The 17,842-nt window shown below is 44.9% G+C and overlaps 1 protein-coding gene and 1 long non-coding RNA gene across 11 annotated transcripts in view; both read right to left on the bottom strand.

The window, feature by feature from the left end:
• PINX1 (PIN2 (TERF1) interacting telomerase inhibitor 1) overlaps positions 1–17,842 on the bottom strand; it is a 93,976-nt gene that overhangs the window by 32,931 nt on the left and 43,203 nt on the right. Inside the window, exon 7 of one of the 10 annotated variants that reach the window (XM_089327211.1) lies at positions 16,104–16,190. The exons of 8 other annotated variants lie outside the window; for them this stretch is intronic. In XM_089327211.1, coding sequence (XP_089183337.1) covers positions 16,143–16,190 — 48 coding nt within the window. In that variant the 3' untranslated portion in view covers positions 16,104–16,142. Of the gene's footprint in view, positions 1–14,636; positions 14,936–16,103; positions 16,191–17,842 lie in introns of those variants that run through there. One more of the 10 variants, XM_089327209.1, reaches the window with a different exon arrangement.
• On the bottom strand, positions 1,433–6,017 carry LOC149127748 (uncharacterized). Its single transcript, XR_016229900.1, has 2 exons — positions 5,877–6,017; positions 1,433–5,846 (listed from the first exon to the last, which is right to left on the bottom strand). It is a non-coding gene; the product is annotated as an uncharacterized LOC149127748 (long non-coding RNA).

Raw genomic sequence — 17,842 nt, 5'->3', positions numbered from 1 at the left:
TGGATGGGCAAAAGAAGGACCAGGACAACAGTCTGCTAGTTTCAGCCCTGAGCTGCTCACAGCCACACAGAGAGAGCCCCATCAGGGCCTTCTTCCTCCAGCGGAGCCTCCTGCCATCTATCCACACAGGGTCAGCGCCTTGGCTGCCACATTCAGTACCCACCCCCACCCCTGCCCCAGTACCTCCCCATCTGTTCTTTTCTCTCCAGCTCTCAGACACAACCTTGGCTCAGGCTTCCAATGCCTCTCTGGAATCAAGCCTCTTAACTGGAATCCCCACCTTTGGTCTGGTCCCTTTCCACCCTCATTCTTACTTTCTTATCTTCTGCAGCCAGCGTGATCTTTCTAAAACACAAAAACAGTCATGCTCCTCCTCTGTTCACATCCTTCAATAGCTCTACAGTGCACACAAAGAATATAGTCTAAGTGTTCCTAGCACATGTCTTAATAGCACTTTCAGGGGAAATCCTGCCCCCACGTTTTGGGAGCCCAGGCTCATTTTACAGTACCTACCCAAATAGTCAAAATCAGCTTGTAACAAGACTTCTTTCCATACCAACCTGCCTCTTGTGGGGGCACACATTGCAAATATGTAGACAGCACTCATGGATAACTGGATGCAGGATCTACTGCAGGTGGTGGCTGGAAATGACCAGCTTAGGGACATCAGCTGCTCTAGGTGTCCCTTGCCTGGTCAGCCCAGGGGCTGATGGGATTGACATCTTAGCACACCTGTAACCCACTCATGGCATACTGGCTGACAAAGGGCCTAAGGAACAAAGCTGACTGATGTAACTTGCTTGTCGAGATACAAACAGAATTTAGGCTTCAGTGCAATCTTGGAAACACAGTTGATTGCTTTTAAAAGGCCTGGTAGGTAGGTTATTTCTGTCCATAGAGCCCTAGCCCCTCTCTTTGCAGCTACCCTGATGTTCTAGATCTGCTGGCCCCACACAGCTTTCTAGAAAAGAATATGACTTCGCATTGTGAGCCCTGGAAGAAAGGCAAGGATGGTGTCATCTTTTCTCTTGTCCTCCTGAGGCAATGACTGGCCTGGGATCCCTGGTAGAAGTCCTGTTCTAGGTTCACCAGAAAAATCCAGGTTCTGGAGGTCCGGGAGTCTCTGATCACACACGCTTACCTCAGTCTCCACCAGAGGTGCCCTTTACACCCTGGCACAGTGAGCAACTCTGAATCACCTGACAGCCGGGACTGGTCCTTTCTTCTCTGGCAGTCAGGACCAACAAGGGGCAGCGCTGACACTTGTTTATATTAAGACCACACTCCGGGAACCTGAGTCTCTGGATAAAGGTCCAGTTATTTACTGAGCTAGAAAATCAGTCTCCAACAGATGCCTGCAGGCCCTGTGTGACACAGTGGGCCCCTCGTCTGCTGATGCCCTCTCCTGGTGCCCTGAACCTCTGTTGGATGAGCTGGGCCACCTGTGGGTGCCCCCCACCCCCCTGCCAATCTTCCACTTCACATTGGCACAGGCTGTGACTTCCACTTGAAAACCTTCCCTGTGACTCCTCTTCCCAGCACCTTTGTCCTTTATGCATTAGTTAGGAGAACAGCTCCTCCGGGAGGGTGGGAGCCTGCATGAGAGGAGGTGCTTACAGGGCCATGGGCACACCTCCAGCACACGTGACCAGAAGGCCACAGCAAAGCTCCCTGGAGGATGGTCCCTGCCGTGTGTTCACAGCCAGTGCTAAGCATGTCCAGTACACAATGAATGTTCAAGTGCTGCTTATGGGATAAGTGGATGAATGAAAGCAGATCCACCATAAAGAGAAATGTTTTTAGTGGTTGAATTCATAAAAGATTTGCAAATGGTATGCCACACACAAACCACAGAGCCCATGCAAGGTTTATTTGTGATATTTTTAAGGTCTTGAGTCTAAGAGATATATCTATAGGCAAATCTAATAGGAAAAAAAATTACTTAAGAGACATGATTGCTTTGTTATTGTGATATGGTATGGCCTATGTGTACTCTACTAGTAACAAATGGCATTCTTTTTTTTTTTTTTTTTTTTTTTTTGACAGGCAGAGTGGACAGTGAGAGAGAGAGACAGAGAGAAAGGTCTTCCTTTTGCCGTTGGTTCACCCTCCAATGGCTGCCGCGGTCGGCGCGCTGTGGCCGGCGCACCGCGCTGCCGATGGCAGGAGCCAGGTGCTTCTCCTGGTCTCCCATGGGGTGCAGGGCCCAAGTACTTGGGCCATCCTCCACTGCACTCTCTGGCCACAGCAGAGAGCTGGACAAATGGCATTCTATGTTATATTGCTGATGACATGGCTATAGCATGTGTGAGTTGTTTATATTATAAGGTATACTGCATATCATTACAATATATGATGTATGAAATTTTACAAAACTCATCATTTTGTTATCTGAGATGCCCATTTTAAGGATCTACCTCTTCCCCAGTTGGGCAATTTCATTGCCAGGTGGAAGCTGACCCATGCCATGCCCCAGCTCTGCTCTATACTGTCTCACCCCCACTTCCGTGGATTTGCCCAATCATGCTCCCTCTTAGGGTGCCTCCCAGTGTATCACTCTAACCCTCATTATCATCTGCTGGCTGTCTACTGTGTGCCAGCCATTTGCTAAGAGTGAGCTCAAAATGATGATAATGAAAGCCTAGTCCTTGCCCCTAAGAAGCTCCTAGAAATATAGATTTGAATAGTTCCTGCCCTAAAATCTATATTTCCTAGTGTTTGCATTTCCTAAACTATTTTAAAGACCACATATCTATTTAACCCTCCATTAGCTGGTTCCACAAAAGAATTCTAAATCCAAACCAGATTATTATTTATGGCAAGTGTTTCTGAGTCCATTTCTGAGCTCAATTTAGTCAACTGTTCTAACCCGGAACATTCTATCTAAAGCTTCAGAGGAGCGAATGCTAAAGAGAAGACACACGTGTCCACCGGAACACAGTCACTTCAATTCTGATTATCAGAGGCCACTCGTTTCAAGAATCAAACAAAAACATAAATGTATAGTTAAGTTTACAAATCGCCTTGCCTCAGGGATCTCTGTGAAAGCAGCCACATGAATACAGCTAATGTTACACCGAATCACGATAACATGAGTCACTTACGAGCATTTTGCATATTCTCTTTTACCTGTACAGATTTAACTTAAGATAAACTTAAAACAAATATTACTGCAATGAGTATCTATTATCAGATTCACACAAGAAGCAAACTAATTGAACTAGGGTGTATGGAAGCTATGCTGAGGTGTGTGAAAGCTATAGCTACATTCAAAGATTTAAGAATGGTTTTAAATGTGAAGAAATGTACACTTTAATTGTCTAGTAGTTGTCATTGGAAATAACGCCCATCCACTGATTTCTCTCTTTAAAAATGAGAAATTATTGTGTGGCAATGAAGGGATAGTTTCAGGAATGGTCTCACAAGAATCTAGTACTAATGTTCCAATCTTGGTCATTTATCACAATCGAAATTTTAAATCAAAAATATATTTTAAAATGCATAGAGTCCAGGAGCTAGCACTGTGACATAGCAGGCTAAGCCTCTGCCTGAGGTGATGGCAGCCCATATGTGAGCCAGTTCGTGTCCCGGCTGTTTAACTTCTGATCCAGCTCTCTTCTATGGCCTGGAAAGCAGTGGAAGATGATACAAGTGCTTGGGCCCCTGCACCTGCGTAGGAGACCCAGAAGAACCTCCTCGCTTTGCATCAACCCAGCTCTGGCCATTGCAGCCACTTGGGGAGTGAACCAGCAGATGGAAGACCTTTTTCTCTGTCTCTCCCTCTCTGTTTATAGCTTTGCCTCTCAAATAAATAAATGAAAATCTTTAAAATATATATAGTCCACAAATATTCATATAAAAACTCCTTTAATTATTACATTAGAGTAATTTTTGTTCACAAAACTGTGCTTGCCTTATACTAATTTAAGGCTAAGTAGTATTACAAGGTAAAAAGTGGCAAACCCTTTGCTGTCATTGTTTTTAAATGAGTGGGAAGACGCCTTTGATTTTGATTTTTCAGACTTAAAACTAAAATCTCATTGCATAACATTTTTACACCTGATCTTACCCAAAAGGCTGAGAAGCGATACATAAACATTTTTATGATAGCACTCTGTTTTTAGTGACATCAAATATAAAAAGTGCGTTGAATTTTTTCCAGGAACAGAAAGACCATTTATCTACTCTACTTATTCAGGGCAAGCTTCCGTCCATGTCAGATTGGGGAATCTAACATGACTGATGATGAGAGATCATGATAAAGAAAGTAGAAGCTAGAAATGAATATGTCACATGTTTCCAAACACTTAAAAGAGAATAAATATTATGCCTAACTAGAAAGTAGGTATTCATTCAGTTTTTTTTTTTAAGTATATGTGCTGCCCAAGCAAGCACTTCATTCAATCAGAAAATTCCAAGTGCAAAATTCTAAGATTAACCCCCATATACACACACACACACAAAACACCTGTTCTGACTGAAAATCAGACATCAAAGTAAGAAATATGTATGGCTAAGAGTTATCAAACTCTAATTCAGCACATAAGTTCATAGACATTTCTCTGACTTGGCTACACACAGAGACCTGGCTTACTCCCATTTCTTTTGCTACTATAGTCAATGAAGCAGTAAGGGTTCTTTCTTACGATGTCAGCAAGTTTTCAACAGTCAGTGTCACTTCAAGTAAAAACATAAATGTTCATGACACACTTTCTTCTCACCGCTTTTAAGAAAAACACAGACTCTCAAAGCATATACTATATATACAAGTAAAGTTAAAATTAAAGCAATCTCACCTTTAAAATTAGAGAATGCCAACTATTATGATAGTCACCAAAAAACAACAAAAAAGACTTTATTGACAAATACCATTTGAATTTTTTTCAAACTTCCCAATCATCCACCCCATTCTCCTCAACAAGGAATTTGTATGGGTAAATAAAATGGGGCCGGTGCTGTGGTGCAGCAGGTTAATGCCCTGTCCTGAAGCACCAACATCCCATATGGGCGCCGGTTCAAGATCCGGCTGCTCCACTTCCAATCCAGTTCTCTGCCTGGGAAAGCAGTAGAAGATGGCCCAAGTCCTTGGGCCCCTGCACTCACATGGGAGACTCCGAAGAAGCTCCTGGCTTCAGATTGGCTCAGCTCTGGCCATTGTGGTCATCTGGGGAGTTAGCCATCGGATGGAGGACCCCCTCCCCTCTCTCTGTAACTCTGGCTTTCAAATGAATAAATAAATCTTAAAAAAAAAAAAAAAAAAAAAATTGGCTTTGACTGCCAAAATAGAAGTACAGATGTTTCTGAAAGGAAAGTGGGAGATAACCTGGGCCAATTGAACTTAGGAAAATGAGGATTAAATGGAATGCTTCTAAGGGAGCAGAAATGATGGTCAGAATAGCACATAAAAGCCACTATGCAAGCAGCTTGCTTGCCTGGAAAACAGTGGCTTCTAAGAAGTTGTGGGCAAAAACCCAGTAGCAGGGCAGTCTGGAGAGAAGAGCTTCAACGTGAAGGCCAAGACTGCAGACATATAAAAGGCACAGGTCCCCTGAGCCAAATGGAACATAAAGGAATTGCAATTTGATTAATTTCAACCGGAGGAGAGATCATCTGCAAGAATCTGATGTGTTCTTTATTTTCTATCTTGTACTCCAGCCTTTATCAAAACATTCATCTGGCTATAAGCCTATCTTCAGGACAGCAGACTAAGAGAAAGAATGACAGTAATTTTCTATCACAGTCATGAAATTGCTTAATGACAGGAATATTTTCATTGTTAGGTGACTTTATTGTGGTATGAACATCCTAAGTGTACTCACACAAACTGTGAAGGCTGTGATGTTACCCTGTAACAGAATCTTATGGCACAACTGTACATGTAGTCTGTCAGCTACTAAAACATCATATTATCCATGCCTGGATACTAATGATGTCCCTACCAGCCTGGCATGCCCTCCAGATTGCTGTTCAAGCTAGTTCACTCCAGACAGGCTACAGAAATCCATATACTGCCTACTTTTTTTTTTTTTTTTTTTTTTTTTTGGACAGGCAGAGTTAGACAGTGAGGTAGAGAGACAGAGAGAAAGGTCTTCCTTTTTCCATTGGTTCACCCCACCCCCCAAGTGGCCACTACGGCCAGCATGTTGCAGCTGGTACGCTACGCCGATCCGAAGCCAGGAGCCAGGTGCTTCCTCCTGGTCTCCCATGTGGGTGCAGGGCCCAAGGACCTGGGCCATCCTCCACTGCACTCCCTGGCCACAGCAGAGAGCTGGCCTGGAAGAGGAGCAACCGGGACAGAATCCGGCGCCCCAACCGGGACTAGAACCCAGGGTGCTGGTGCCGCAGGTGGAGGATTAGCCTAGTGAGCCGCGGCGCTGGCCAACTCTGCCTACATTTTTAAATGTCTTCCCTTGGTAATCTAGAGCAGCTTTGGCCAACTTATTCTAAGAGCTATAAAAAAAGAATTCTATGGTCAAGTGACAGAAGTTTTTGGAGATTTACCATGTTCATTACCATATGAAGGCTGTAAGAAGGACTTAATATTAATAAAAAGACTTGCTAAATAACTACATGCCTAGTTCGGTGTTTCCTTGATGTATTTGAGCATGTGACATGATAACCATCAGCACTCCCATCTGCTTCTCCAAGGAACACACTTGGGAAGCCCTGCTGGACAGCAATGCTGACAGTAAGAACCAACCAGAAGCAGCAGCATCACCAGCTTCACCAGCAGCTGATTCAGTCCTTGTCGTCCCTAACCCTGAAATGCTTATCAGTCTGCAGCCGAGTAAAGTGGGACAGCAGGGACAGCAGAGAATGGAGCTGACAGGCGCTGGGCAGGGGTCTGACTCTGACAGTCTGCATCATGGGCTGTTATTTTAACCTCTCTCAATCAGTTTCACAATGAATCCCATCCTGCTGACCTCTCAGGTTTGGGGTATCTAATGTACTAGAAGGAAACAATGTAAGCTCTAAATCCAAAGCTCCCGAAGTTTCAAGGCATCATTATGAAACCACTCACCTTCTAGTAACAGTCCCATTTAACACTATGGACCTTCTGCAGTGAATTCAAGCCTGCTGGGCAGACTTTGAGCTGGTCAACAGTGCTATCTTATAGATTCAATCAAATATTTGGATGCCTGTTTATAGGAGTCAATGCAGCTATTACACACTTACACACTTATACACACACACCCCTTTCTAAAGACAAATAAGGTCTATATCATGGAGATTACTGCAGTTTGGGTGGTATTAGTAAGCCATTATTTTTCTCAAAATAAAAAGAGAACCCTTGAATCTGATTTAGAGGCAACATAAGCACAAGAGATCACTAAGGACACCCAAAATTCACTTTCTTTTCTAGGAATTCATCATCATGATCAGAAGTTCCTCCATACTGTCTTCTGGCACTTTCAAATAATTTGAAGAAAAAGGAAATGGCTATTTTTAGTCACGGGAATATAACGATTCATAAGAAATCCTTTCAACATTTTGTAAGTAAGAAATGGAGCAACAGGAACTAAAGTTCTCTCTGCATCTGATGGAGAGAAGGAATTTGCATTAACACATCAAGATCAGAAAAATCTCAGTCAGCCTACTCAAGTATTCCAGCACAGGGTTCTAAATGATGAATCCAACAACTCTCCTTTCCTGAATTAGGAAAAAAAGCAAGAGCTCTTAGGTAAAGAAGCGAAGAGTAGATTCCATTTTGGACTGGCCTTATTTACAACTGTGGTTCCGGGATGTTTGCAAGACATGGGTAGGCTTTCCTTGAATAAACTGATCAGCCAAAGTTTTGGAAAACTTCACTGAATTCCTCATGGAGTATATCTGACCTGACCTGTGTAAAGTTTGTTAAATGTTCATTTGAGTGTGTGTGTCTGTGGCTAAAACACTAAGATAAGCACACTTCTCAGCCTCAGGGAGCTGTCATCAAAAGTTGACTTCCACTCCTTCCCTCATCCATCTTCTTTAAACATTACTGGAAACAAACCAGCATGAGGTACTATGGTTTGATCAGTTATAACTAGAACATGATTAAAAAAGAAAACATCAACACAAAGGCACATTTTTACTTATCTATAAGAAAGAAAGTAGAACACTGGAAATTATTAAAGAAGAAAACCCTGTAGTTTCTCTTCATCTATCAGGCTCGCAGCAGAGACTCCTGAGCACAAGTCAACCAGGCTGTCAACAGGCTGCCTGGCTGGGTGTTCAGGAACAGCCCGACAGCAACATGGGTAAAGTGAAAATCCGTCCAGCTCTTCCTCAGCCACTTTTTCTCTTTCTTTTATTTTTTTTTAAAGATTTATTTATTTATTTGAAAGTCAGAGTTACACAAAGAGAGAAGGAGGGGCAGAGAGAGAGAAGTCTTCCATCTGCCGGTTCACTCCCCAACAGGCCTCAACGGCCGGAGCTGGCTGATCCAAAGCCAGGAGCCAGGAGCCTCCTCTGGGTCTCCCACGCAGGTGCAGGGGCCCAAAGACTTGGGCCATCCTCCACTGCTTTCCAAGGCCACAGCAGAGAGCTGGATCGGAAGTGGAGCAGTCAGGTCTCAAACCAGCACCCATATGGGACGCTGGCACTGCAGGCAGCGGCCCAACACACTATGCCACAGCACTGGCCCCCTCAGTGACCTTTTCATCCGAAAAAGAGAAGCCACTCTACGAATTCTTTTGAGTCTGTGTTTCTGAAATTATGAGTCAATTACCAAGGAGCTTGTTAAGAATGCTGAGTGCAGCCAGAGGCTTCAATGTGCACGGCTAGAAGTCTACCAGGTGACTCCTCAGCCAGCTGAGGACTGCAGCGGACCTGGATGCAGCGAATTACTACTCAGTAGCTCCTCCTGGTGTCAGCTTTTTGGAAAATATTTAGTGTCCCCAAACTGCACAAGCAATAATTAGTCATGTGTCACTTACGGACAGGAATACATCTAGAAGTGTGTCATTAGGCAATTTCGTGTGAACATCAGAATATACTGGCTCAAGCTAAGACAGCTATGATGCTACTAGGAGACAGACTCTCACACAGGGCCTCTATTATAGTGGTGGTGCCTGGCTGGATTTGGTAGAAAACCAGCAATTATCCCAATCCTCAGTAACAGCGGCCAGAGAAAAGGCTGCCTTCTTGCCCTAGAGGGGAAATAGCCTTCCCCTCTCCTAGATACCTGGTTAGACATCAGCTAGGATGCTCAGCTCCATTTTGACTGCACATCATCTTCCACACTCTCTTTCACCACATAAATTGTTTAAAAAAAAAAAAAAAAAAAAGCGAGAGTCTGCTCCTAAATACATTATTACTATTAGGGATGATGATCCTTCCTACTTTCTTTGACAACCAATATGCTACGCCATGATGTTTATATTTTATTTCAATAAAACAGTATTTAGAGAAAAGTTCTGTATTTTTGTCAATTTGGAATCTATTCTGCTATATTTGGACAGAAGAAATAACTACAAAGACTGGTGACTGGGGGCAGGGAGGAGGTAGGGAGGGAGAGTCAGAGGGAGAGAGAGAGAGACAAGAGAAAGTGAATCTCCCATCCGCTGGTTCACTCACTGAATGCCTGCAATAGTCAGGACTGAGCCAGGTGGAAGCCAGGAAGCCATTAACTACATTTTGAATAGCAATATAAGATGGTCTTAGTAAAGCTGACAAGACTTTGAAGGGTGTGTTTGTGCTTGCAGCATCCTGGTGTTGTTGCTTTTACCTTACAAGTGAACAACTCCCCTGGAGGCCCAGAGGCCTGACAGTTGCTGGGGAGATGAAGGAACAGACATGCTTGCTCCTGTTTCCATCTTTCTTCCAGGCTCTGCTAAGCACCTTTCTCTGAATTCGATTCCTGCCATAAAAGATTCCAGTTCATTCCCCAACACACCTGCTTGGTTTATGGAAGCCCATCTTTGATAAGCCCCAACATGTACAGGTGAGTGGCCTGACTAGCAGGGCCTCAGCAGGACCCCAAGCTGTCCAATCCCACCCACCATCCCAGATCCCAGTGGAATCCCACAGTAGTACCATCCTACACACCGGACCAAATCCAAGTGGGACGCCATGCTATCCCTCCCCACTCCAATTCTATACTGGGGTGCGGTAGACAAAACTGTGACCCCTGCATGCATCTGAGTGAAGCTGCATGGCCTGTCAGGAGACAGCCACAGGGCCATTGGGTAGGAGATGGTTGGCAAGGAGCCAATGGAGGATGATGCTTAAGGACTATGGATTGAAACATGGATCTCAGGAATTGTATTGGGCAAGGTAGGCTTATCCAAGCTAGGGTAACTTCCAATGAAGCTGACAAGGAACTTGCTCTGAACTGGTGTCTGGATTAGCCCTTGTGGAGCTATTTGTCATACGTTGACTCCTGAGGCTCAGAAAGGTTAAATTCCTGTTCAGGTCATATGACTCATAAGGGCAGAGCTGACATTACCAGCCAGGTCTGTGTGATTATTACGCCTCTACTCTGCCCACCATACTGCACTGACTCTGCATTTATTTCCTCTGCTCTTTAAGCTGTGATTTACATCTCATTTCTCTGTCTCCATTGCGAGACCTTGGATGCAGGACTCTGACCCAGTAAAAGTCAGATACACAAAACTTGGTGCTGCTTTTAGGGGTTGGAGAACACAAACACAGCACATGTATAAGTGAACCTGTCCAGCCTTAGGAGCCACCCTGTTGCTAAACTGACTGATGCAATCACACGTTACCGCAGGGTTTTCTATAATGGCAATGATAGTCATTTTGTGGTTCTTTTACTGAAAGTGCTGTTATGAGTAAATTGGCTTCTCTTGGTCATGGTTAACTCAAACAATAGAATGGAGTTTATCTCTGTGATCTGAGATCTGACTGAGAATAAAGCACACATTCTCAATGTTACACCAGCCTCAAAACAAAAAGTGTACTACTTTCTTCTTTTCACTTTCCCGTAGCCTCAAACCATAGCAGCAGACCCAGGCGTTCAGCATGGCAGGGCCCACATACTTTGGTATGTGACTCACAATCTGGCAGACCCTAAATTAGTGCAGGACGTGGCTCCTTGTCGAGTGCTTAGCATAGGTTTTCGCAGCTCTGTATCGTACTATGAAGCTCAGCAAGGTAGAGATGAACAGATCTTATGAATCCACTGCTAATAAAATTGGAATTCAACAACCCAAAAACTTCTGTGGATTTCCCTAGTATCACAGATTAACTGCGCTCATCCTGCAGAGGGCGGGGGAAACACGGTGGAGTAAACAAAGGAGAGGGGTTTCCACAGACTGCTTACCAAAGGGTACCTCCAATTAACTGTACTTCTCGTACTGAAGTGGAAGGAAAGGAGGGTGGCCCGGGTATTGGCTTGCACTTACTTCCTTAAAGACGATGGTGACGCTACACTTGCATTACACCTTGGGGATTCTCAAAGTGCTTTCACACGGATTATTTCATCAACCACAAGGCAAGTGTAGGTTATCATGCATAGTTCCCAAGCGAGGAGGCAGGAGCTCAGAGCAGCTGCCTGGCCAGGTGTGTGGCATGGGGCCTTCACCCAGAAGCTGACTGCGGTTGGCGTGGCTCAGCTCTGCGGTGGGCGAGGAAAGCGCAGGCTCCTTTTCTGAAAGTCGAGGAAGGAAATGGGCTTTTCTAGTCTAAATTCCACTACTCAGCCAAAATGACTGGGGGGTAAGTGACAGAACTGGGACTTGAATCTAAGTTTTTAACTTTTGAAAGAATCAGTACTTGAGGCTGGGCTGTGGCATAAAAGGTGGAGATCAGTACACACAGAAGTATGCCAGACCCCCTCTCATGAAGAAAGCATTTCTGGTATCATTCTAACCTAACTCCTGGATGCTCTGAACTTGTGATCAGCATCTCAAGAATCCCGACTGCTGAAAGAACAAGTTTGCCTAAAGGATTAGGGCACCTCTATTGCTAATCACAGATATCGTCACAGCCCCACAAGACTCCACTGGCCCAAGACAGCGGCAAAGAAAAAACATGTTCACAAGAGACACCGAATGCAGTGAACTTGGGGTATGGCTCCTCCAACATAATGGAAGCCAGACATATCAACTGCCTTGCGAGTCACCACTGCATCCTACAGATAAACTGAAAAATGTTCACAGAAGAAAAAGGAAAGACTCCACAGACTTCAAAGAAATGAACAAACAAAAGAAGGCAGCTTGGAGGATACAGGAGCAGAGGAATACAATGCAGAGTAATCAAGAAACTTTGGAACAAGCCATAAAACCTGTAGCATATATCTCCAAGAATTCCTTTCTCTAGAATATACAGATAATTTCAGGACGAAGTACATAGCGTTGGCCACGCTTGGGTCACCTTGGCAGAGACAAACCCAGTAACTTACACACACCGAGTTATTCACACACTAAAGACATTCTTTCAAAGTGCCTCATTCCACAGACAAGCGCAAACTTCGCACGTATGAAAACAATTTTCACTCTGGGAGACTGATCAAATTTGGGTATTCCAGATCTGGAATAGCTTTGAATTCAACCCTTCACTCCTTGAGAAATCACCACTTTTGGAATTTGCTCCATTTGGGGACTTTTGTCTCTGCAGAACCCAGTGATAAGAACCAGTTAGTGTCCCTGCATCCCTAAACATTCCTAACTGCTTGCCACTCCCCAGACATTGACTTCCCAGCAGTCATGAATAGGCAAATGAGAGCAGACCCGAGGGAATGAACAACCCTCCTGCACCTCAATTCCGTGCCATGCAGCCCAGGTGATGGTGCTACATATACTGAAGGAACGGGGTCAACTTCTAGAGATTGGGGGAGAGAGAGAAAGTGAGAGTGAGCAAGTGTGGGGGGGGGGAGATGGTTCACTCCCCAATTGGACACAACAGGAAGGTCTGGGCCAAAGCCAGAAACTCATTTGGTCTTCTCCCATGTGGGTGGCATCTTCTGCTGCATGGCCAGGCACATTAGCAAGAAGCTGGCTCACAAGCCAAGTAGCCAGGACTCAAACTGGCACTCCTACATGGGATGCCTGAGTCAAAACAATGCCCCCCCAGACTTCCTTTTTCTGGTATGAATCAGGTCCCAAACACAGTCCCTACCCTACATGTAGTTCCTTATATCTCTTAGGGCCTTTCTATCTACAGCACTCCTTCTTTCCCCCTAATCCTTCCATAATTTTTTTTTTTTAATTTTCATACCACTGTAGAAATTGGACCAACTGTCTTGTACTATGTCTCACATTTTGGATTTCTGTTTGTTTAATATGAAGTCATTAAGCTTGCATCTCTATATACCAAATTTTCTGTCACTGAAAACTACTGCTAGAGACTTGGTTAGGTTTAGGTTCAACTTTTTGGTTAGAATATTTCATAGGCTTTTATTGCATTATGCCAGATGGGCCCAAGTTCTGACTGCTCTACTTTCATGGTACGAAGAGTGATCCATGAGATAGTAATTTCTTTATCAGTACGGAAAGATACTTTTTTCTGTTGAAACCAGATTTACTGTGGAAGGAAATTTTGAGTAACTCTTAATGTAGTGGATAATGTACAGGGATTCTAGTAGTTAAGTAGAAACAACATTTCTTTTATATGGTTATCAATTAAGAAGCACGGCCATGCCATCGAATGCACTTACAACAACACACTTGATTGCTATCGGTATTAAAGGTCACTCCATCCCTTAATCATACCAGCTGCGTTCACAGATACCTAGTTACCTAGTGAGCAATTACTAAAGGCACTGACAGGGCCCATGCAGGCATCCAGTCATGACCTCCACAGCAGGGATGAACAGTAACACATATGGCATCAAAAGGAAAGCAAGAGGGGTGGCAGCTGAGGCAGCACACGGTGCCCAGTGAATTCGGATAAATGTAGAGTCTGCTGGAAGGAGGGGCAGAGAGAAGGAAACCTTTCGTGGCGCTGCCACCACAGGCTGTGCTTCCTGATTCTTTTCTGTTTTGTTCACACAAGCCCAGAACAGTATTTAACAAAAATCTGCCACATAAATGAATGAGCTGACTTTAATCACTTATGCTAATGTGAACCACTGCGCAGTCCTCCTCTTCCTCAGTGGAGGGAAGCAGGGTGGGCTGGAGGTAGGACTTGCTCAGGCAGGCAGAGTAGACAAGGCCAGGGCCCCGGGAGGGGAGGCAGTGCTGTGAGTAACATGTAGCTGGCTGAGCACAGTCTGGCTGGAACTACAGATCAGGGGGCATTAGCATTCAGAAGGAGCTCAGGGTAAGCTGGTCAAGGATCCGACATCCCAGGCAAGGGGGCATGCATTTTCTAAGCAGGGTACTGTTGATACACAACAGTAACATGAGGAAAAGATTATTTTGAGAAAGTAGATAACAGAGTATAGCCAAAAAGGAAAACCTGGGGTCAGGGAGGCCACTCAGGATTGTAGCTCAGGGGTAATAAAGATTAGGAATGGTTTCATCAGTAGGAACAGAAAAGCAAAATGAATGCAAGAGGTACTAAAAATGCAAAACTCAACAGGCACCAGTGATGGTCTGACTGGATATGAAAGTCAGAAAAAAGGGAACAGAAGATCATACTCAAGTTCAATACTTAGCCACTCTGTGTAAATGAGATACCCAATGAAAAAACTATGCCTAGTGCTTTTACTTTTTCCCCTATAACTCTGGATATGGGTTTAATCCACTCACCATATTCTCATATGAAATGATCTTCCCAGGTCCACAGAAGTTAAGACTTGGTTCAAGGTCACAAAGGTATATCCAAGACTGAACCATGGAGATACTGACACTTGGTTCATGCCTCTTTCCACTTTAATATCACAACTGCTTTCCAGTAATGTTTCCCAATAGTGCAAACCTGCAACAGGTGGGACCTGTCTCTGCTGACACCTTGCATTCTTCCTGTGGGAGAGGGAAATGGAAGCCAGGGGCAAGATGTTTGATCTGTTGTGGCCTCCTGTAGTGTGCTTGGAGGAATCACACAACAGAGACAGCTCACTGGAATAGGGACACACACAAAAGACTTCCAGATCAAACTAGTAATAATGATACATTCCATGGCAAGCACTGTGGCCCAGTGGGTTAAGCCACAGCTGGGAATACCCACAGCCACACTGGAGTGCCTGCTTCAAGCCCCCGTACACTTTCGATTCAGCTTCTTGCTAATGTGCACCCTGGGAGGCAGCAGACACTGGCACTGGCGTGGGTCTCTGCTAGCCGCTTGGGAGACTTGAATGGAGTTCCAGTTTCCTGGCTTCAGCCTGGCACAGCTCTGGCTGCTGAGGGCATTCGGGGAGTGAATGAGTGAATGGAAAGTCTAAGTGTCTGTGTCTGTTTGTCTCTGTTACTCTCACTCTGTCATTCTGCCTTTTAAATAAATATAAATAAATAAACATTTCTTTAAAATGATGCATTCCTAGAGGCAGAGAACATTTTCTGCAATCCAGGCCACATTTCTGCAAGGTAAGTTAGGAACAGCATGTTTTCATAAGCTTTAGAAGACTGAGGCACGCTCAGATCACTAGTGCTGAGGGAATGTGTGGGCAGAGTACCATCTCCTTCAATTCAAAGTGGGGGTTTTTAGGGTGAGCACTGGGGTATCGTGGGTTAAGATGCTGATTGGGATGCCTGCATCCCATATTGGACTGTCTGGAATCGAGTCCCAGTTTGGTTTTGGCTTCTGACCTAGTTTCTTGCTAATGTGCAACCTTGGAGGCAGCAGATGACAGCTCAAGTACTTTAGTCCCTGCCATCCGTGGGGGAGACTCGGATGGAGTTCCAGACTCCTGGCTTTGGCCTGGCTCAGACCTGGCTGTTGCAGGCAATTGGAGAGTGAATCTGTGAATCAAAGATCTGTTTTCAATCTGTCTTAAATAAATAAGAACAAATAAATAACCTTTAAAAAAAGTTTAAAGGAGATTTGTGTTTAGGCCAATTCAGGAGGTAGAGCTCAGTAGCAAATAGAATTAATTTTTGTTTGTTTTAAAATGGGAATAATGCCAGGGCAAGGCTTTGAAAACAGCAAGTATGCTGACCCTAAGCCTTGTGGGATAAGATAGTTTATCACATGTGAAATTGATAGATGGGGAAAAGGTTGCTAAATTTTAAAGTAAGTTTCCTTTGGATTTCAAAAGGTTTTCTTTTTGAGTTTCTCACCTCCTCTCCGTTAGTTAACTCTGTTGAATACTCTGGGCATTAGGCCATATCCAATTTACAGGATGGGGAACAACAGCCGTTTTTCCTCTGAAATCAAAATGTGTGAGGTGACAGAAGGTATGTGTAATCTCAGGAAAAACCACCCTCACACCCTGTCCTGGCAGGACCCGAACTGCAGTGGGAGGGAGGCAAGAGCCGGCCTCCCGCCATCCCCAGCCACCCAACCCGAGACCCACCTTCTTCCAGGCCACGAGTGCTTCTCCAGAGAAGCTGGACACCAGTGGTCTAAAGACCATCAAACCCCGACATGGTGGAGGGAGGGTGCCCCTTGCCAAGGAAAAGCCAACTGCCCCGATTCGATCACCCTATGGCAAAGCTCACCCAGCTAAGTGCATACGCACACAGAGCACCCAACCTGCTTTTCATGAGTTGGCCCTTAAACTAGAGCAGACAGCAAAGGACCACCAGAGTCTCTGGGGGGAATCCTTCTGCACCAGAAACAAACCAAAAGCAAAGGAAAGAGGCATTCAGAGGCCAAGGACAGAAGCACAGGTGAGTTCACAACACAACGCATTCAGAGACAAGGGACACAGTTATATCCATGAAACAAGAACAGGATGTTCTTCAAAAACAAGCAAATACACAAGAAAAATCAAATGAGAAGTACAGTAAAGCATAAATTTTTAATTGAAAGCTTGCAAAATAATCAAGAAAATATTCCTCAAGTAGAACAAAGATTAAAAAAAATCAGAGATAAAAGAAAAATCTGGGAATAATCCAAGATGTCCATAAAATGAACACCTTCCAGAGAAAACCAGGGGGTGGGGTGGGGTAGAACATTAAGTAATTTTCCAAAATTGATGCAAGAATATGAATCTTCATACTGAAAGGCCTATCTGGGGAATAAAAACAAATAGCCAATTCATATTCCTACCAGGCTTCAGATCCCAGGACCAGATTCCTTTTTTTTTTTTTTTTTGACAGGCAGAGTGGACACTGAGAGAGAGACACACAGAGAAAGGTCTTCCTTTTACCGTTGGTTCACCCTCCAATGGCCGCTGCGGCTGGTGCGCTGCAGTTGGCGCGCTGTGGCAGGTGCATCGCGCTGATCCGAAGCCAGGAGCCAGGGTGCTTATCCTGGTCTCCCATGGGGTGCAGGGCCCAAGCACCTGGGCCATCCTCCACTGCACTCCCTGGCCACAGCAGAGAGCTGGCCTGGAAGAGGGGCAACCGGGACAGAATCCGGCGCCCCGACCGGGACTAGAACCCAGTGTGCCGGCACTGCAGGCGGAGGATTAGCCTATTGAGCCACGGCGCCGGCCCCCAGGACCAGATTCTACAACATCCTGGACAAAGGAAACAGGACTGTGTACAGGGCTGAACACAAGACACCAGAGCAACACCTTCAACGTGCCCAAGAAAGGATTTCCAACCTGGAACTCCACATTCAATCCACATGACAGCAGGACGGAACTTTCAGACCTGCACCTTTCCAACAACTACTGGGAGATACATGAGCAGACCCGGGCTTTCAGCCAGAGGAGCTAAGAGGAGCAGGGTAGAGGGCAGAGTCCCGGGCGATCCCACAAGCCATTCAGAGTGAGCAGGAGGAGGCCTGGGGAGGGAGTCCCCAGAGGGGAACCAAATGCAGCCGACAGCTTCTTGGATATGTTTGACCCTCTGGAAGTAGTAGGGGGCTCATAGAGGGAATGGGGAAATTCATATGGATACACAGAAAA

Source organism: Oryctolagus cuniculus, chromosome 2 (assembly GCF_051225735.1).
Source record: "Oryctolagus cuniculus isolate XC-2025 breed Fujian yellow rabbit chromosome 2, ASM5122573v1, whole genome shotgun sequence".
Lineage (NCBI taxonomy): Eukaryota > Metazoa > Chordata > Mammalia > Lagomorpha > Leporidae > Oryctolagus > Oryctolagus cuniculus.
The sequence above is the reverse complement of the archived record's forward strand: the minus strand, read 5'-3'. Positions and strand labels throughout refer to the sequence as shown.